At 43.1% G+C, this 22,339-nt stretch overlaps 1 protein-coding gene across 1 annotated transcript in view; it reads right to left on the bottom strand.

Annotated features, from left to right (window-relative positions):
- The window catches only part of ANKS1A (ankyrin repeat and sterile alpha motif domain containing 1A), a 3,005,277-nt gene that overhangs the window by 1,562,865 nt on the left and 1,420,073 nt on the right, over window positions 1–22,339 (bottom strand). Inside the window, exon 13 of the mRNA XM_044076145.1 lies at window positions 11,846–11,895. Coding sequence (XP_043932080.1) covers window positions 11,846–11,895 — 50 coding nt within the window. The remainder of the gene's footprint in view (window positions 1–11,845; window positions 11,896–22,339) is intronic.

Below are 22,339 nucleotides of genomic sequence, written 5' to 3'. Positions count from 1 at the left end.
CATTGACAAGCAAGGGAGCTAATCTGAAAGGGGAAAATACAGACAACCCCACACTGACAAACAAGAGAGTTAGGAGGAAAGGGGAAAATACGGACACCCCCACACTGACAAACAAGGGAGCTAGAAGGAAAGGGGAAAATATGGACACCCCCACAATGACAAACAAGAACAAGGGAGCTAGGAGGAAAGGGGAAAATACAGACACCCCCACACTGACAAACAAGGGAGCTAGGAGGAAAGGGGAAAATACAGACACCCCCACACTGACAAACAAGGGAGCTAGGAGGAAAGGGGAAAATACAGACACCCCCACACTGACAAACAAGGAAGTTAGGAGGAAAGGGGAAAATACAGACACCCCCACACTGACAAACGTGGAAGCTAGGAGGAAAGGGGAAAATACAGACACTCCCACACTGAAACAAGGGAGCTAGGAGGAAAGGGGAAAATACAGACACCCCCACACTGACAAACAAGGGAGCTAGGAGGAAAGGGGAAAATACAGACACCCCCACACTGACAAACAAGGGTGCTAGGAGGAAAGGGGAAAATACAGACACCTCCACACTGACAAACAAGGGAGCTAGGAGGAAAGGGGAAAATACAGACACCCCCACACTGACAAACAAGGGAGCTAGGAGGAAAGGGGAAAATACAGACACCCCCACACTGACAAACAAGGGAGCTAGGAGGAAAGGGGAAAATACAGACACCCCCACACTGACAAACAAGGAAGTTAGGAGGAAAGGGGAAAATACAGACACCCCCACACTGACAAACGTGGAAGCTAGGAGGAAAGAGGAAAATACAGACACCCCCACACTGACAAACAAGGGAGCTAGGAGGAAAGGGGAAAATACAGACACCCCCACACTGACAAACGTGGAAGCTAGGAGGAAAGGGGAAAATACAGACACCCCCACACTGACAAACGTGGAAGCTAGGAGGAAAGGGGAAAATACAGACATCACCACACTGACAAACAAGGGAGGTAGGAGGAAAGGGGAAAATACAGATACCCCCACACTGACAAACAAGGGAGCTAGGAGGAAAGGGGAAATACAGACACCCCCCACACTGACAAACAAGGGAGCTGGGAGGAAAGGGGAAAATACAGACACTCCCACACTGACAAAAAAGGGAGCTAGGAGGAAAGGGGAAAATACAGACACTCCCACACTGACAAACAAGGGAGTTAGGAGGAAAGGGGAAAATACAGACACCCTCACGCTGACAAACAAGGGAGCTAGGAGGAAAGGGGAAAATACAGACACCCTCACGCTGACAAACAAGGGAGCTAGGAGGAAAGGGGAAAATACAGACACCCCCACACTGACAAACAAGGGAGCTAGGAGGAAAGGGAAAAAATACAGACACCCCACACTGACAAACAAGGGAGATTGGAGGAAAGGGGAAAATACAGACACCCCCACACTGACAAACAAGAGCGCTAGGAGGAAAGGGGAAATACAGACCCCCCACACTGACAAACAAGGGAGCTAGGAGGAAAGGGAAAAATACAGACACTCCGACACTGACAAACGTGGAAGCTAGGAGGAAAGGGGAAAATACAGACACCCCCACACTGAAACAAGGGAGCTAGGAGGAAAGGGGAAAATACAGACACTCCCCCACACTGACAAACAAGGGAGAATGAGAGTGGGTGTTTGCACTGCAACAGTTATCAATTCAAATATCTACTAATAGTAGTACTTGGAAAGAGGAGGAAAGAAAGAGAAGAGACTAGAATGCCCTGGACACTGGTTATAGCAAACCCTGCCTCGGTTACAGAGAGTTAGTTCTGTAGTGCTTGGTAAAAGTGTGAAAAGACAAAGTTGCTAGTGCTACAATATTTCAAGAGTTCAACCTTTTTCAAAAAAATTAGCTACAGCCCTGGTAAAGTGGGCTATGACATGGATTGTAAGTGTCTTGTCAAGTTATGAATAGTGACACTGAATGGCATGGGGCAACCACTTGGAAACAGTCTACTTAGATACCGTTTGCCCTCTTTTTGCCTTCATAAGACAAAAAAATTAATGAGAATTTCTGAAGTCCTTTGGCATGTCAAGTTTACTAGCTGAGTTGTATGGGCATCCAGAGTATGCAGAACTTTCTGCTTTTTAACTTCTGCAAAGGATGCAGGGAAACGAACAAACTGATCTGTAGTAAAACTCTGAAACCACTTTGGTTATAAAAAAATTATTGGTTTTTATGAATGTGACAGGGTTGAGTCACTGTAAGAGCTTACAACTCAGACACCCTACTTGCAGAACTCAGAACAACGAGTACCTGTTTTCCATAATAACAAAGTACAGTTGTGCACCTACCATAAATGTAGATGTTCGCGTGTATTCATTGTTACAGTCATTGCTCTTGGGTTATCCTGCTGACAGGCTACCCCGCAGTCGGCCTGAATTACAAAGTCCTGGTCCGACGTCGGTTGCTGTCGCCTCTTCCCTGAAGTCAGTGCGCCAGGGGTATAAAAGATGCAGCCGATGCCATTTTCTTCAGTTTTTCTTGCCCCAGATGTCAGGTGCCCCCAAAAGGGTAGGCTAAATATATTATGCCAATAAACATACATGCAGTAAAGAAACATTTCCTTCATCTACAAGCAAATACACCACATAGGTTGTATAGAATAGAGAAGTACAGATAAACCCCAACAAAAGAAAGGGGGATGGTGGGAGGGTAACCTGGACTGCAACAGTGAATACACTAACATCTACATTCATGGTAGGTACACAATTGTACTATGTTCATCGTGTTTCACTGTTGCAGTCATACCCTTGGGCTGAATCCCAAAGCTGAGGATGGGTGGCTGAGTTAAATAGGATTAGGGGAGGCTATGAGGCCCTGCAGAACTGCAGTGGCAAAGCCTGCTCTGGATTTAGAGTAAAGAGGTAAGTGATAGTGCTTTGTAAAAGTGTGCACTGAACTCCAAGTTGCAGCCTCTAAGATGTCTTTGATTGGTACTCCTCTGAGGAAGGCTGCTGAAGTGGCTGCTGCTCTGGTAGAATGAGGCCTAATGCCCTTAGGCACTGATTTGTGATGCTGAGAATAGCAAAAATGGATGCAATGGCCTATCCATTTAGAAATAGTCTGTTTTGAGATCGCCTTTCCTTGTGATCCTGCAGCATATGACACTAAAAGTTGCTCAGTCTTTCAGAAAGCTTCAGTTCTGTCCAAGTAGAAGCGTAGCTGCCTGTGTATGTCCAAAGAATGCAGAATTTTCGCACCCTTGTTCTGTGGGTTTGGATAAAAGGTAGGCAAGTGAATGGTTTGGTTGAGGGTCACACACTGGACACCACCTTAGGCATAAATGTTGGGTTTGTCCTCAGAGAAACTCTGTCTGGGTGAAAAATGATAAAAGGTTCCACAGGCATGAGTGCTTGTAACTCCGAGACTCATCTTGCAGAGGTTATTGCTAGGAGCAGAGCTGTTTTCCAGGATAAGAATTTTATATCAGCTGTTGAGGCTGGCTCAAAAGGAGGCAGTCTGAGTTTTTCCAAGACATAATTGAAGTCCCATGCCGGAATTGGTGCTCTCCTTGGAGGCCTGATGTTTTTGGCCCCTCTGAAGGTACTACCTTAGTAAAGGATGAGAAAAAATAGGTGGTTCCGTATTGTAGTGGGCTGAAATGGCAGAGGCATGAATCTTAATTGATGAAAAGGAAAGGCCTTTGTCCAGCATCTCAGTTAGGTATTGCAAAATCTGAGGGATATTTGGTACATACGTGTCAATGCCTTGTTTCTGGTTCCAAGCACAGAATCTTTTCCATTTTTCTGCATAAGATTTTCTGGTACTGGGCCTCCTGGCCTCCAAGATAACATCCATAACAGCTTTTGAAAGAGGAGTGTTCTGAATGGCTACATTATCCACCATGCTGCCAGATTTAAGGTCCTGAGTTGGCTGTGCAGGATCTGATTGTTTTGTTGGGTCAGCAAGTGAGAAGTTTGAGGCAATATCCATGCTGGACCTTGAGACAAGCTATTTTGGATTGGGTACCAGTATAATTTTTGGCTTCTCTTGTCTGACCTTTAGGAGTACCCTGGGAAGGAGAGGCAGTGGAGGAAAGGCATATACTGTTAGATTTTTCCAGCTGAAGGATAGGGCGTCCACTCTCCATGCTTGTTTGTGATAAATCCTTGTGCAAAATCTTTGTAACTGGCAGTTGTGAGGGGAGGCAAATATATCTATGTCTGGGCATCCCCATTTCCTTGTTATCATGCTGAAGACTTGCGGATCCAGTTTCCACTCATGGGGATCCATGAGGTTTCTGCTTAGTTCGTCTGCCAGAGTATTTGTTTTTCCTGGCAGGAATTGTGCTTGCAGGTGAACTTGATAAGTCAATGCTGTGTCCCATAAGGTCACTGCTTGTCTGCAGAGGGGGTAGGAATGTGTGCCTCCCTGCTTGTTTATGTACCACATGACCTTAGTATTGTCCGTCTATCAGGAGCTGTCCTGGATGAAGTAGATCCTTGAAAGCTGTCAGGGCATTCTGAACAGCTAGCATCTCTTTTTGATTGATGTGAAGATGCATCTGGCTTGCAGGCCATGTGCCCTGAATACATTTTCCTGCCATATGGGCCCCCCAGGCATAATCTGATGCATCCGTTGTCAGTGTCTGTCTGGCTGTGGGTAAAGTGAATGGTAGACCCTTGTTGTGGTGACAGGCCTATGCCCACCATCAAAACTTCTGTTGCAGGCAGGGAATGAGGGTAATTACTGTCTCCAAGCTGTGGCAATGCTGAGTCCAAACACTTTTTAGATACCATTGTAGTTTCCTCATATCCAGTCTGACATATGGAATTAGTAGAATTCAGGATGCCACGAAGCCCAAGACCTGCAGGATTTTCCTTGCAGATAACTGGGTCTTTGTTGCCAACTTTTTGAAGTAAGAAGTCAGTTGCCTTTGTCTGTCTGGCGTGAGATGAGCCATCTGGGCAGTTGTGTTTAAGCTTCCACCCAGGAATATGATCTCTTGAGAGGATACTAGTTTTGATTTCTTTTCGTTTACTGTGTACCCTAGGCAAATTAGCAATCTTTTCACAAATGCCAGATGCTTTAGAAGAATGTCTTTGTTCTCTGCTTGAATAAGGTAATCGTCCAAGTAGGGATATACTTGAATTCCTCTTTGTCTGCAAAATGCAATTACTGGTGCCAGGCATTTTGTGAAGACCCTGGGCGCAGTAGATAAGCCAAACGGCAGTGCAGAGAATTGGTAGTACATTGTGCCATATATGAATCTGAGGTATCTTCTGCAAGATTGTCTGATTGGGACATGCAAGTATGCCTCTTTTAGGTCCAAAGTTACAAGCCAAGCCTTCTTGCCCAGCATGGGCAGTAGCTGCTGTAGAGTCAACATCTTGAATTTTGGAACCTCCAGAAATGTGTTTAGTATAGACAGGTCCAGTATTGGTCTCCAGGCTTTGTCCTTTCTGGGCACTAAGAAAAGTCTCGAGTAAAATCCTTGCCCCTGCTCTTGTTGAATGGCTCTCATGTCCACGAGGGCTGTAATTTGTTTTTGTGCCTCTGCCCATTGATTGTGTGGCAGGTCTGGCATACCTTTTGCCCTTGGTAGGGTGTGAAAATGGAACCTGTAGCCCTGGGATACTATGTTCAAGACCCATTTGTCTTGGGTAATCATTTGCCAATTTGGTGAAAAAAGTGCAAGTTTTCCCCCTAAGGGGGCTGCCAAAAGAAAAATGCTTGGATCTGGCAGAGGAAAGTCATTGGGACCGTTTCCTGTAAGGTTGCGATTTGTCTTCTCCGCTTTTGGAGGTAGGAGCACCCTATTGTTTAGGCCTGTATGAACCTTGGGGCTGAGATCTGCCTCTGGGACGTCTTTATCTGCCTCTTTGTGACCTGTCTGACACTGGAAAGGACCAATTTTTTGAAGGCCAGTTCCTCCTAAATCTGGATGGCTACACCTGTAAGAAATCCTTAACTGTCTGTATGGATTTCGCTTTATCCTCCATTTTCTTCAACACCTCTTCTGCTTTAGCACCAAACAAAGTATCATGCTGTAATGGAGCATCTAATAATTTTGCTTTAACATGATCAGGCAGATTCTGTTCCTTTAACCAATCATGCCTTCTAATAACAGAACCTGTAACAGCGGCCCTGCAAGAGGCCTCCAGTGAATGATAATGACACTGCAAAGTATGCTTTCCCACTTGTTCAGCTGCATGCAATAAATCCTGCATTTCCTTGTTCTCTGTACATTCAGAATTTGTCAACATTTTCTGTTTAAGCACAGACATTAAGTATTGCTGATATTTAAGCATATGAAACTGACAATTTAAAGCCCTTTCAGCCAAGGTAGCAGAAGTGTAAACTTTTTTCCCCCAATCTGTCCAGTGCCCTAGAATCCCTATCAGAGGGAACAGGGTTTTTTGCAGTAGAAGCTTTGACCCCTTTAGGCCCCCGAGATATAGTTTCTGGGTCAGCAGCAGGGTTTTTATATAGAATTTATGAGAATCTGGAACCCTGTAGTATCTGTCTGGCTTAGCAGGGGCAGGGGGTAAAGATGGGACAGGCCTGACTCTGAAAATACATAATCTACAATGTCTAGAACAGGTGGAATAGCAAGAGGTCTGTGCTGAGGAAGTAGCAGAAAGTCTCTGAGCCTTTTTCTTAGATTCTGAGTAATTTTGGCTCTCCCAGTGGAAATGCTCCCTCATGGTATGCAGGGTTTCCCCAAAAGAATAATCCTCAGGAGGAGAGGCTGAAGGAATGGATTCTTCAGCATCAGAATCCTCATAGGGAGGAATAGAATAATCCTGTTCAGAAGAGGAATCAGAGGAAATAGAAACCTGATCAGAAGAATCATATTCTGTCTCTTGCCTAGGCCTCTTATCAGGAGGGGGATGGGAACCCCTGATCAAAGTAATTAGGTCTTCGGCCATTTTAAGTATCTGTTTTTTATTCATGGAAGTCTGAGTAGGAGAATGCTGTACTTGTTTCTTTGTCTTTAGAGCTGCTTTAGTCTTTGAAGCTGAAGATGGTTTAACATACAACTGTGTATGTCTGAAGACACCCCCAGAAGCCGATGCCTGCTCAGCGGCTCCGGACCCATCTGAGGGAATGGATTTCAGAGTGTCCAATACCTTGAGTATCCAGAGGACCAGTCAGCTCCATGTGGGAGTCGGAAGCGGCCTGTGGCTCTGAGGTAGCGGGCGCCAGGGGCTGTGAAAGTGCCTCACTGAGAACCGGCGACTGGTCTAACGGAGGCCTCGTCGGTTTTGGACCTCGGATGCCTATCCTTTTTCCTTGTCCTTGCGTTTTTTGTAAACTCCGGTCATCGGCTGTTCCGACGGCATTATATAATTAAACCTTCGGCCAAAGTAATGAAATGCAAAATCGAACAGATGCTTAATAGTGTGTTGGTTAAATCTAGCACAAAACCGACAGCTAGCAACTTCGCAATCAGGGCCTAGGCAAGGTTTACAGTAAGAATGAAAATCCTTATGAGGTATTTGCTTCCCACAAGAAATACAACTATTAACTTTTTCTGACATCGGTCTGGAGCAAGAAAAAAGTTTCCCCAATGGGGTACTTAGCTTTAATGAAGACTTCAGTTCTGAAATTCGTATTTGAAAATCTCAGGAGTCGGCCGATCGGCACTTGCGAACTGCTTTTGCTTCGGGCACCACGTGGCAAGAAAGACTGAAGAAAATGGCGTCGACTGCATCTTTTATACCCCTGGCGCACTGACGTCATGGAAGAGGCAACAGCAACCGACTTTGGAATTCAGGCCGACTGCGGGTAGCTTGCCAGCAGGATAACCCAAGAGTAATGACTGCAACAGTGAAACACGATGAACATCTTTAAATCAGCCTCATGAGCTGGTTCAAAAGGAAAAAAAGTGTACACTGCTCCAGTACAAAGTTAAGAGTCAATGGAAAAGCCACCAGTTTTCTAGGTGGATGGATATGCAATATCCCTTTCAAAAAGTGCTTCATTAGACAAAAAAAAAAGAAAAGGGGCACATAGGCAGTCAGGCCGAAATGGCTGAAACATGAATGCAATAGAAAAGTTAAAAAAAAAAAAAAAAAAAAGGACAATAATACTCACAAATATGGTTTCTTAGCCGCCTTCAATTCCTAATGCACATCTTTAGAGAAAATGTATTAGAAATTATACAACGACGCCCCATTAATATTCAAAAACGTGCATACTGATTGGTCAGCCTGCACGTTGTAAATCAGAGTTATAGTAATGGAAAAAGGTCCAGTCGCCCAGACTTTTTCCATTACTATAACTCTTACAGCAACACTGTCTCGCTATGTTAAACGAGTTTAACATAGCGAGACAGCTTTAAAAAAGCAACGGAGATTCTCCGTTGCTTTTAAAAGCTGTCTCGCTATGTTAAACTCCTTTAACATAGCGAAACAGTTTGTAAAAAGCAACGGAGATCTTGCTTTCTCCATTGCTTTTTTCAAAACTGCCTTGCTATGTTAAGTGGGTTTAACATAGCAAGACAGCTTTAAAATAAGCAACAGAGATTCTCCGTTGCTTTTTTTAAAGCTGTCTCGCTATGTTAAACCCATTTAGCATAGCAAAACAGTTTGTAAAAAGCAACAGAGATCTTGCTTTCTCCACTGCTTTTGCCCACAGCTCTGATGTACTGCGTAGGCATACGCATGCGCAGTACATCAGAACTGACGCAGAATACCAGACAGCTGCGGAAGGGCAGCAAGGAGGCATTATACAATGCCATTATTTAAGAAAAGTAATTATTTTTTTTCTTAAATAATGTCATTGTATAATAGCAATAACCCACTTCTGGGTGTGGGTAATGCTGGATTTACCCACGATTGTCTTTGTTTGGCCACGCGGGCTTCGCCCGCATGACCAAACCACACCAACCGTGGGTAAATCCAGCATTACCCACACCCAGGCGTGGGTTATTGCTATATTCTATCATCCAGGTTATGAGCTAAAGAACTTGAAGGTTGGGGAGATCCCTGTCTTATGTGATTAAATTCATCCTATGAGGAAGGTTGTGCTAACTGCACTTGGTAGTTTTCAAAAGAGGGATAATTCACTGTTATTTGGGTCAAAACAAAGTCACGAGTTATCAGTACTATTTTTGACAGTCCTTCTGGATCTTTAAAAGAACTCTGGTCAACAAAGTAAAAAGGCAGAAAAGCAAATAGGTACATTCCCATCCATATGGGATTAAAAGACATCTTGTTTCCAGACCTTTTTGCAAGGAGTCCTGAGTACAGCTTATTAAACAGTCTGTTATGAATGAAGGCAGACAGATCTGCTTGAGAAGTTTCCTACTGGCGGGTGAATTTCTTGGAAGATTCCAGGATGCAACTTCCATTCAATGGGGTCTGTCCTGGTCTGCCACAAAATTCTACTCCAACAAAATGGATGCAGCTTGTAGGCATTTCCCAGTCTATCAAAGCTAATTTAGTGTTCAGGATATAAAACAAAGGCTATAGTGGCAAACTATGTACTTGTACATGAATTGGTTCAGCAATATGCATACTTATAGAGACATAAGATGAAATATTTAGGTATACGGATTTAAGAATATTCTCTTATGGCAGCTAAGGATATGTGGGAAGACACTAAACAAAAGATAAGACAAAAATTGAGAAGCTGGGACTCTTGATTATAGTTGTGGATAGCAAGATATAAGCAGTGAAAATATTTCTAGTCCCTTCAGATTTATTTACAGGTCAGGCACATTTTTATCAAGCAGGGAGAAGGTGTGGACCACAAAAAATGAAAAAGTTAACTCTTAATCTCCTAAATAAATTATGTCAAATGGGATACATTGAATCTCCCCATAGAACGTGGTTTGGGATTACCTAATTTAAAGATACACTTTAGAGCTATGCTGTAAATGCTCACATGCAAGAGGATATAAATCAAAGTGGAAAGGGATGATGAAAAGGGGGTTAAGATTTTGGATGCATGTCCTTAAAAAGAATAACAATCGTACAGATTACGTTCATAAACTAACAGAAAGAATTTGAAGAAACAAGGCAACAGGGGAATGGAGAAAGATATTTTAGCAATATAAATGACGGTCAGTAGAGGTATACAATACAGGCAACAGGGATCTAGAACTTACTGGCAAAAATTAGCAAAAGAACCATGGCAAACTACTAGACAGGGAAAGATAAGTGTGGAACTAAATGTTTTGTCTGCTGCTTTTAGATTGCATTCCACACTAGCAATTCACAAAAGAGTATACACAAAGAGAAATAGACAGTAAGTGAAAGACCAGCTCTTGTAGAGTTTTTAATTGAGTCAAGAACAAAAGTGATTGTTAAAATTAATAATTAGTACAGCATAGAAAATACTGCATGATAAGTGGATAGGAATCAATTAGAGAAAGTTAGAAAAGACAGGGAAGACAGAATGGCAAGGCAATACATAAAAACAACAGCAGAACATATGTATAGCTCCCGAGTATGGAGTAAAATCCAGAAAGTTTAGGATTTTTGCTTGGAAGCATTTGCACAGGTATTTCTTTATATCCAAATCAGACTACAGAAATTTTTTCTTGTGTATTATTGCATGTGTACCCATGTCTGTCTACAATGTTAAATTTAATAAAGATGGCGGGGGAAAAGAAAAAAAAATGCTTTCAGTGGAGAACTTAAAGGATCACCTCACAAGAGCTGGGCTTGTGTGGCCATGCTATGGACATGAACAAAGGAGTGAATATGGTGACATTGTGGGCATAACCCACAAGGCAGATGGTTAATGGTGGATATGAAACACATATCAGATTACTCAAGGGACAGCTTTCAACTTGCAATAGCATGAAACTTTCTTATGTGCAGACTCAAAAATGGAGGCACGGTACTTCTCATTTGTTCTGCCGTCTCCCAGACCCTGCACTGTTGACCACCTTCAACCATCAACGATGAGCCTTGAGGTTTAGTCTATATTTCCTTTGGGTGAGTTTAAATAAGGCACTTGTGATAATGCCTGATGTCAAGCTTCATTCCCAGGCACAAAGTGCCTTACAGGCTTTACCTAGTGCCATCTTGTATTTAAAAACAGTCTAAATGCTTAAACATTTTAGGCATTAACAGCAGGAGCTTGACTAGAATGAATGTTAACTGTGCTCATCTTGTATGAAGACCAGAAAGAATGGCTAAGCAAGAGTGACTAAAATTAGTACAGAAGAAAAGAAGTACCAGCAAGAAGCCAATACAGTTTTATTCTAGCAAACAACTTTATCCCATTAAATCTCTCACACCTTGCTTGTCAATGCAAACAACCCATGGTCCTCTGCAATGAAAACTAATGTTCTGTTATCATCAAAGTACATTTTTTCCTTTTCTAAACTACCATCTTAATGAAACTAAATGGATACAGCAGCCAGAAGCAATACACCAAGATGAGGTACGAGGAATAGGCATATAGTTAACCTTTCTCTGAAAAGCAACTGATATACACCCATCTACCACATACAGTTCACTTTGGTAACAGGAAATGTGGTCAGGTCCCACTCTGCTAAAACCAGCACAGACCATCAATGCATTCCAAAATTATCTGCACTCCAAATGCAGCAATTAAAGGAATAAGGGACAAGAGATACATACACACAGCATAGAAAGCAAACACCATCCCACAACAAGATCTTGTCAATTATACTTTTAAAGCTTCACTGCACTCCTTAAAAAACTAATTGTAAGCACTGATGATCATCCAAACTTCCTACAAGTTCCTTTAAAAGGAGGTTATGCAGACATATGCAGAACATAAATACATCAACCTACACATCTGAAGTTAACACTTGCGGTCAGAATCAAAAACTACATTTTTATTTGCAAACGTCAGACAAAATTGTCAGCATCATGTACTATACCTGAGGCAGGCAATTACTAGCAGGTCTTGGAACTGCAGAAGTAACTTCAGCTGCAAATAAAGAAAATGAGTACCAATTTAAAAATGCTTTTCGCAGTGGTTATTAGAAGAAAGTAGACAAAATAGGCAGTCTACTTTATTAAGTACATTTATTAATTAGGAATGCCCATCTGAGAAAATTCCATTTTCATTGGTGTCTTGGACAGAAAAGTTCCAAAACAAATTAGAGAAACGGAAACAGCAAGAGAGTATCAAACAGGTTAGTATTTCAAATCAGATAAATGCAAAGTAACTGCAATGGCAAACAGAGGGGCAGTAAATCAACAATGCAATTCTCATTCATAGCACATATTATCAAGTAGTTTTTCCAGTTAATACAAAAGGACTGCACTTAGAAAGGATGAAGGACAGACAGGAATAAGACGGTCTTATAAGCTGTATAAAATACAAATAAAACTAGCAAGTGTAATAGGAATTTGTTGTAATGACTCAAACACTAATATTTTCTACAATGAAAGTTAACAGAAAACTGTAACACAGTCAAAATGTTTAACTGGTGACATAATGCACTATATCTTCATAATTAAGTTACAACTAGAACTGCAACAAATTACCTGTAAGGGACAATTTTAAAAGTCCAGTATGACACTTTAATGGCTAAAGGTTGAAAAACTATGACGGCTGACTACAACAGTCACTGATGCAGTACCAATACATAACGCTTTGGAAATGGCTAGACAGACATTCATTTATCCAGAAAGGCTTAGGAAATTGGAGCTGGCTTCTGCCAAAAGCCACCATCAAAAGGACACTATTCAGGTAATGAAGAACAGCCCACACTATCCTTAGATGTTCATCATTTGATCACTGCTGTAGTAGCCTAAGCTATATAGCAAGTCCTCCAAGGACTGAACCAACTGGCTAACTGCCAAAGATTTCAGAATTTTCCACATCTCCTAGCCACTATCCTGCATGAGGGAAACAGGACAAAAGTGACTAGAGTGTTAAAACGTCTGAATTTTCTTGTCACCAAAGAGTACACTCTTCACCGGGCTTTGGGTGATCAACAGTTGGCTAGTGATTCTACAAGGCTGGGCAGATAAGTATTCCATTGGGGATAACTGTCGCATCAATTTTTTGCGAAGGAAATTGCTTCTTTTTAATCAAAAACTATGCCTGAGACAATATCTGGACTTATTTAATAGTATGTCACTAAAAGGTTTACCAAAGAAATTTATACTCTGAGTAACCATTCCCTACAGGGAATCCCTTGAAAAATTTTGCGAAGAAAAAGTAAAGTTTTATTTCAGAGTTTGTCAAGGCCTTGGACTTTTGGATTTCAGGGCTGTCCTAAAAACATGCTACCCACAAAACCTTTAATTCTGGTCTGATACTAACTCTGCTAAGTGCCACAAACTGAACGTCCAGGTCCCTTATTATTTTCAATTTTTGTGAGGAAAAGAGTGCTGCTTCTGCATCTCTGTGAAGGACTGGGGCTAGCTTGTTTGGTTGTTGTCACTAAAAAATTTTAACGGAGAAAATAGTTTTTCAATCACGAGGTAACACTTGACTCTTCTAGACTCCTTTTGTGACCAATACATGGGCATGGGTCTCAGTAACACTACTGATAACCATTTTCTTCTTGCAGCTTGAAGAGTGATCTGGGAGGCTTTAGTCTTCACTACAGTTTCCTCTTCACCACAGCTGCTGATGGGCGACTGCTGTAGCAATCAGTTTCTTCTCAGACCACTCATCTCTTTCTCTCCACCCCTCCAGGACTGCTTTTCAGGAACCCACTAAAGACCAGAAGGCAGACATTCTCTGCGGCTCTTCAGCTTATCCCTTTTAGGTAATGGAAAACCATGCTTGCCTGCATTTGGAAAGAGACAGGGGGATGCTCCTTCATTTAACTGCTCCAAGGAGCTTCATTTCCAGGGAATGGCCCATTCCTTTTAGCTGCATTTTTTGGGGGGTGGTCTCTCAGGAAAAGGGACCATAAAATTGGAAGTTATGTACTTACCATAGCTTGGCATCTGTGTTATACATTTTCATTCTTCCTCACTGATGGGTCATGCATCTGACTCTACCGCATTTTTCAGACTTGGATCCTAGTCTCGAGTTCCTCCCTCTACCCATAATGCTCTACACCTTCCCCAGCTTCCTCAGATCGAGTTTGCTGCTTTATTGGCTACTGGATGTAGAGACAGAAAAATATCAGAGGCTCAAACCAGGAACGTGAAGGCTCCTATACAGTCCACAGAACCTCTAGAAGCATCTAGGTCAGAGAATGGTTGGATAGGAAGGTGAGGAACAATGAAAACAGACAACACAGATGGCAAGTTATGCCAAGTACATAATTTACAAATCTGATGTTGTCCACTTCATTCTTCCTCACTGATGGGTCAGAGTCACCAGCTATGTAACTCTTGGGTGGCCTCAAGGAAGGAAATGCCAGAGCATTGTCAAACCAAAGGAAGCTCTACTTCTGGAGACAATGTCCAATTTATAATGAGTCACAAAGGTATGAGTCTTTGATGAAATTTGTGCAGTGGCCACTTGGTCAATCGACATTCTGGACAAAAAAGCAGATGATTTAGTCAAATATCTAGTAGAATGGGCCTTGGGAGGGTGAGGCAATTCCATACCATTATTCGAACAGATCAGAAAAATACAGTTATTAATCCATTTGGCCAAAGTAATTTTGGGAAAATGCTTGACTTAGATGGTTAGGTGCAAAAGATACAAATAGTTGATCAGACATTCTGTACTGTTTTGTTCTGCAAAGATAGACATGTTGTCTATGCACATCAAGCAGATGTAATACACATTCACCCTTGTTGGGAAGAAGACAGGCAATTGTACAGACTGATTAATATTCTCCGTAACCATTTTAGGGATAAAGGATGGGTTGGTATGAAGATACAACCTATCCTTATGAAACATAATGTAAAGCAGTTTGAATAAGGCTTGAAGTTCAAAAATTCTCTTTGCTGATGTAATAGGTGCTAAAAAGATAGTTTTCCAAGGCAGGAATTTCATATCACAAGAGTTTGCTGGTTCAAAAGGTTTTTGAGTCAGGCCTTGAAGTATTACATTGAGATCCCAAAGAGAAGGATCCTTTATAAGAGGTCTTAGCAGAAAACTCCCTTTCATGTACACTTTGCATAGTCTGGAATTGAAAAGGGAACAAGGATTATTTCCAGTGTGAAAGTTGGAAACAACTGCCAACTGAAGAAAAACTAGCTCCTTCCTTAAACAGAGAAGCAAGAAAAAGACGGATGGCTAAAACTGGGCCTGAAAAAGGGTCAATATTCTCTTTGGAAGCCCATATAGTAAAGTTTTTCCAGTTACTTCTGTAGCTCTCCTTAGTAGATGCTTTTGCATAAACTATCTCGAACACAAGAAGCAAGCCTGGACCTTTGTGCAATCACTAAGTGGAGAAACCATGCGGTTAAGCTTGAAAGTGTAAAGACTGGGTTACTGTCTCTCTGACAGCGCAGACAGGAGGTCCTGAAATGGCTCCAGAATCCAAGGAGGATACTTCAGGTGAGACCAGAGAAAGGGGAATCAAATCTGACTAGGCATAAAGAGAGCAGAAACCTCCAAAATCAGAAACGCCACAACACAGCACAAATCACAAGACACATAGCTCACGTACACAGTGTGCCCCTCAACCTAAGCTCCTAAGGCAAAACACCTTGCCCAATACACTAATCATAAGTAACTCAATAGTGAGACACACTGATATCCCACTCACTAAGCTGAATAAGGAGAAGGCAACAGTCAGCTGTCTATCAGGTGCTAGAATCTGACACACAACACACGTACTCAGGTCACTCCACAACAAGTACAAGTATGACTCTGTCATTGTCTGTGTGAGTGTGAATGAACTGAGACACACCTCCTTGGACTACATGAAAATAGACATGGAGGAGCTCTCGGATTACGTGGCCCAGGAGGTATGACCCTAGCCCTGAGCAGCATCTTACCATCACCCAGAATGATAACCGCATTACAAGCAGAAAATGAATGACTTCAACAATTGGCTAAGTTTCTAGTGTCATTCTAAGGGGATCCAGTATCTGTCTGCTTGGGATGACATGACTGTCCAACCTCGATACTTTGCCAGAGATGGCCTGATTCTGTCACCCCTAGGTTTCCGGATGCTGGCTAAGGCTCTTGCCACCCCTATAGTGCATTTTTTAGGCGGTGTTCCAAATACCAAATTACTACCATAACAGCTATAAATAAATGCAATCTGAGGGTCATGCTGCTCAAAGCTAGAAATCTAGATCTCAAGATGCTCTCACTCCAAGCACTCCTCAAAATGGAGAACATAGACATTTGTGCTATAACAGAGAGCTGGTTTAAAGCAGCAGAAAGCACCCCTGTGCTACCAAGCTATAACTCATTCCGAACTTTCGGCCCTAGAAAATGGACCGAAGCTCCAAAGGCGGTGACATCTCCATATTCATAAAGGATGTGCGCACCTCCAGACTAGTAGCCCAGCATAACTCATCAGAGATACTTCAGGTACAACTAACAGTGGGTAAAGATGGCAAATCATGTCGTAGCCTGTAATAGGTTACCAACCATGTCCCAAGACTCTCATTCCACGTTCATAAGCACCCTGGAAACTCTTAGGGTCCAACCCAACACTCTCATACTGGGTGACTTCAACTACCCCTCCATCAACTGGAAAAACTACTCACACACCAATACACCTGCCCAACATTTCCTGGAATTCATTAATTCCAATGCGCTGGACCAGCTCATTCTTACCCTCAGTAGAGGAAGCAGGATCCATGACCTGGTTATTACTAACCAGGGCAACCATTGCTCAACACCAATAGTTAATTCCTCCCTGGTTAGATCCGACCACAAACTAATTATCATGGAAATCCACATCTCACCCACACCACCAGCAAAGGTAACCACCATGATAAACTTCTCCAAAGCTGACTCAGGGCTCCGAAAAACAGAGGTGGCTAACTTCACGGCACACATGCAAATGGAAAGTAGGTGCATGACCACCGAATCATACACCAATGCACTGTACGAACACATATATAAATGCAGGGAGCTAACCACAGCCAACAGTACCAAGACACTCTCCTTCAAAAAAAGGAAGCCAATCTGGTGGTCCCCTGCCATTAATAAACTCTACAATAGAAGGAAGAAACTGTTGCAGAAAAAGGTGAAGTCCCAAGACTGGAAAAACTCCCTTATTAGCCTCAACAAAAAGTTGAGATCCCTCATCAAAACCTCTAAAGCTAGCTATGAAGACAATTGCAGCAGACACTAAAAACAACCACAAAGCCTTCTAGAGTTATATCAAGAATCTCCACGGCAATACCCGGATTTGCTCTACGTTGCTGCACAATGGTATCTCCTATACTAAGCCAACATACTGGGCGACAGATTCAGTGCCAACTTTACCCCTGCCCCCCCCAAAGGACCAATCACAATACCATGTAGACTGCCAGGGACCCAGTATTACTGCTACACAGGTTAAAACAGCACTGTCCAAGGCCAAGAATACAGCTTCTATGGGACCTGACAATATCCCTGGCTGTGTTCTACATGAACTACAAAGTGAACTGGCATCAAACCTATGTGCCCTGTTCAATCACAGCCTCACCTCAGGCTTTGTCCCTACAGAATGGAGCACTGCTACAGTCATCCCTCTCCATACAGGGGGAGCGACTATAGACCCTGGGAATTATTGACCCATTAGAATGACGAGTCTGATATGTAAAACTATGGAGTGCATCATCATGGACCTAATTAACAAGGATATAGGGAATCTCCAAACTCTGGATCCCATGCAGTTTGGTTTTGTTTAGGGTAGATCATGCCTCCTCAACCTGGTTGACTTCTTTGAGTCAGTCACCAAAGCTGTGGATGAGGGCAAAGCAGTTCATACAGCCTACCTCGATTTGGCCAAGGCCTTTGATACCATTCCTCACTCAGGAATTATTGATAGACTCACCAAACTACGCATCAACCCCTATATCATTATAGCTCACAAATAGAACCCACAGTATGAAAGTAGCAGACTCCAAGTCAGACTGCCGACCAGTCACGAGTGGAGTCCCACAGGGATCGGGGTCCTGGGTCCTCTCCTGTTTGACATCTACTTCTCAAAAGTCCAGGCCAACACAGAGGGACTCTGGCTGATCAAGTTCGCCGATGATTGCAAGCCGGGAGCCATCAACTCCCCAAGTGATGTAGACATCGTACAGAAAGGCCTCACCGAGACCAACGACTGGTGTCGAAACCAAAGCCTTAAGCTTAATGCCAAAAAATGCATAGTCATTTCCTTTGGGAAAAATTCAGTTCCCACTAATTACCACATTGATGGTAGCTCACTGAACACTGAAGGTGTTATAAGAGATCTGGGGACACAGGTTGACAGCAACCTCTCCTTCGACCACCACATTGCTACTGTGGTCAGAAAGTCATTCTATGTGGCACATCTCATTACCAAGGGTTTTGCATCCAGGAAGAAAGAGGTCATCACCTCTCTCTACTCTTTCCTCATTAGACCAGTCCTCGAGTATAATGCCCCATTTGGCATGTACCTCACTAAACACCTGCAACAGCTGGAAATGCCACAAAAGTACCTCACGAAGAGGATCCTAGGCCTTAAACACATGCTCTTTATGGACAGTCTCAAAAAAAAATCCAGCTTTTCTCCGTCTCATATCGTCTATTAAGTGGCAATCTCTGCTTGACTTACAAAGCCATGTCTGACCCAGCCCTGTTAGAAATGTTACACCTAAAGAAATTCCAATCCCTCTGCACCACACGCTTCAGGGACCTCAACCTCATTACCACAATCGACAGAACATGCTGGACGGACAGGGTCACAACCCAGAGACTGTCCATGCTCTGGAACAGACTTCCCATACATGTCAAGCAGGAGCATCTCATTGGCCCTTTTCAAGAGAAATTTTGAAGAGTGGATGGGAATAGAAAGTTTACCCCGAGGATCACTCCAGTGGCTCTACTTGATAGAGGCACTGGGAACTAACAGCAGCATGATGCCAAGGTACTTCTATGGGCTAGGCTTGTAAAGGCTTCAGGGACGTTGGCCTAGTACACACCTATGAACCTATAAAGGAGGCAATGAGGATGATGGAGCTCTTCAGCCTGCTGGCTTTCTTCAGGAGTGTCAAGATCAAGGAAAGCAGATGGTAAGCATAAAGGAGAATGGGGGGAGGGGGTCCAATTGAGAACTAGAGCATCCCTCGGTGATTCCCTGGAGGGGGATCACAGCAAAGTACTTGCTACACTTGTTGCTTGGGGGGAACCAAAGTCGTCGCAGCAAGGTTGCCCCCAATGGCTGAAAATCAAATTCACCACTGACTGATTGAGGGACCACTTGTGAGGGGTCAGGATGGACCTAATGAGTTTATCTGCAAGAACATTGCCTTTCCAGTATATGCGCTGCAACTAGAAGGCTGTCTAAAGCTATCACCCATTTGCAGACCCTCATGGCCTCTCAGTACAAGGGGTAAGAACAGGTTCCTCCTTGTCTGTTAACATACCAGACTACTGACATGTTTGTCAGTGTGTACTGCAATAGTCCCAAAGGGTAGGCTGTCCAGAAAGGCTTGTAACGTTAGAAGAACTGCTCTCATCTCTAGGAAACTGATATGCAGTCTGGTCTCGAGAAAGACCACGTCTTGGACCATCTTTCCCTTGAAATGTCCCCCCACCTCAGTTGGAAAGTGTCTGTGGTCACTATGGCTGTAGGGGGAGGAAGAAGATATGGCAAGCCCAAGGAACAATTTGTTTGAATGAATCCACCACTGAAAATGCTGTTTGCAAATCAGAGTTAACTTGATAGGAACAGACAACTGCTGGCAAAGAACAGACCACTGAACAACTAAGATCCACTGGAGGATTAAGGGCACTAGGATGATGGCGGCTGACAGAGCCAAGAGCTTGAAGTATCAATCTTGCTGATGGAGATGGCAGAAAGTATTTCCCATACTTGGCTTTTCACAGATGTTATGCAATGTGGAGACAAAGAAGCTATATGGTGTGACGTATCCAGAAGGGCATCAATGAATTCCAACTTCTGAATAACAGAAAGGTACGACTTGGTAAGGTTTATAGTAATGCTCGGGGAATTGAAAATTTGGAACAAATAATCCCTGGCCTGAAGTAGGGTTACCACCTGTCCCACTTTGTGAGGGACAGTCCCTCTTTGGGCAGTTGTGTCCTGCAAAAAAATTGAAAAAACGGGAAATGTCCTGAGATTTTAGGACAAAATTATTTCCTATATTTCATGTAATAGTTGCATAAAACAGTTATTCTGTATCTGAAACACCTAAATGTCATAAGAAACAGAATAAGCAACTAAAAATGCTACAAGAATAAGGTTTTATTTAGGCAAAAAAGTGAAGTTTTGTCCTTTGAACTGGCGGTGGGTATGTTTTGCAATGCAAAATCTGATGTTTGTACCAAAAATGTCCCACTTTGGGCATCTGAAAAGGTGGCATCCCTGGCCTGAAGTAGTTGATACCAGTATGGGACAGATAGAAGTCAGTCATCCAAATACAGAAACACATGGAATCCTTTCAGTCTCAGGTGAGCTGCCGCTACTGCCATGCATTTGGTAAACACCCTGGGGTTCTGGTGAGTCCAAAGGGCAGGGCTCTGAATTGATAATGATTGGATTCCACGCTGAAGCACAAATGACTTCTGGAGTGTCTGTCTATTCTGATATGATAGTATGCATCCTGAAGTTCTACAGAGCACATCCATTCGTCCTTGCGCAATAGTGGTAGAATGGACTTTACCATAATCATCCAGAACTCTGACTTCTTTATATAATGATTTAGATTGCTCAGCTCTAGAAGGAATCTCAGGTCCCATGTTTTCTTTCACACTAAAAAGAAGCGGGAGCAAGTTCTCAATCCTCTTTGTTCGGTTAGCACCTCTTGGTTTATTCTTTTTTGCAGCAAGTTTTGAATTTCCAGTACTGTGTGCTCCCTCTGACTGAAGTACATCAGGGAGTTTCTTTTACTCCACTGGAAGTGGAAGGAAAAAGAGAATGTAATAACCTCTGGATATTACCAATAGCATCCAGGCATTTGTTGTCAGATTGGTCCACGTGCAGGGAAAAAAGACCCCCCGGCTGCCTCCAGAGATGGACAGCTGTGCAGCGCTTCAGGAGCACTGACAGGGTCTGTCAGAGAAGGGTACTCTGAAGCCCTGATTCTGTGGACCCCCTCTGCTTCTGGGACAGAGCCTAGCACTGAAACTTCCTCCTCTGCCTCTGAATGAAGGATCCCCCCACATCTGCAACAAGTGGAAGGCCGCAGAAATACCTCACTAAAAGAATCACAGGCCTAAAGTCGATGCCCTATGCTGACCTTCTAAAAAAACTCCACCTATACTCTGTCACATATCGTCTACTCAGAGACGATCTCTGCTTAACATACAAGGCCATGTCAAACCCAGAGCTGCTGGACATGCTACACTTAAAGAAATCCCAATCCCTCAGAGAGATATGCTCCAGGGATCTAAATCTTGTCATCCCAATGAACAAAACATGCTGGATAGGATAGGTTCCTGACCCAAAGACCCCCCAGACTCTGGAATAGACTGCCCATACATGTCAAGCAGAGCGCCTCTTTGGCCCTCTTCAAAAGGAACCTTGATGATTGGATGGGAGATAGGAAATTCACCCTGGGGATCATGTCAGTCACCCTGCTAGACAACAGTCCAGGGAAGTAAATACTGTGGGAATAAATAGCCAGGGAATTGTTGTCGCTAGGCTTGTATAGGCCCTAGGACTGATAGCCTAGTACCAACCTATGATCCTGAAAAGAACCTGGAGATTTTCGAAACCAAGTCTTCTTACCAACTCGCTGATTTCTAGAAAAGGTAAGCTGAGGGATAGAAAATTTGATCTCAATGACAGACTGGTCAGTCCTTCCTGTTCGCTGTGGCTAAGAGTTTCTTTGACGGATGGCCCAAAGAGGAGCCAAAGGGGGCACTGAGAAAGATACCTTGAAAGGTTCCGTATAAGTCACAAAGCCTCATCAGGCATGTCTTCTGGCAGCATTACCTGAGCCAGTTGCCCATAAGGTGCCCTCCGCTATACAGGAGATGAGCTTCATGGAGGAGTTAGCCATGGAAGCAAGAGTAGCCAATTAGGGAGATACTTTCTTGAAGTCCTCATTTGACATGTTCTCTGCAACAGAGTTGGAAAGTTCTTGACCAAATCTTTCTGCAATCAAGTGAAATGTATCAAGTAATTTAACAACCTCAGCACAAAGGCAGCTGAGGTGTAAATGCATTTACGAAACCTGTCCATCACTTGAGACTCCCTGTATGGCAGACAGACAGAGGAGCTTTGTTCGTCTGGCTCCTTTTTCTTGACTGCTGCCACAACAATGGCATCAAGAAGAACATCTTTAGACCAGTGCAATCTGTCTTTAGGGGGTACAAGGAATTTGTCAGGGTGTTTGGGACT

This window comes from Protopterus annectens, chromosome 7.part0, assembly GCF_019279795.1.
Source record: "Protopterus annectens isolate FY-2018-M chromosome 7.part0, PAN1.0, whole genome shotgun sequence".
In the NCBI taxonomy this organism is placed as follows: domain Eukaryota; kingdom Metazoa; phylum Chordata; order Ceratodontiformes; family Protopteridae; genus Protopterus; species Protopterus annectens.
The sequence above is the reverse complement of the archived record's forward strand: the minus strand, read 5'-3'. Positions and strand labels throughout refer to the sequence as shown.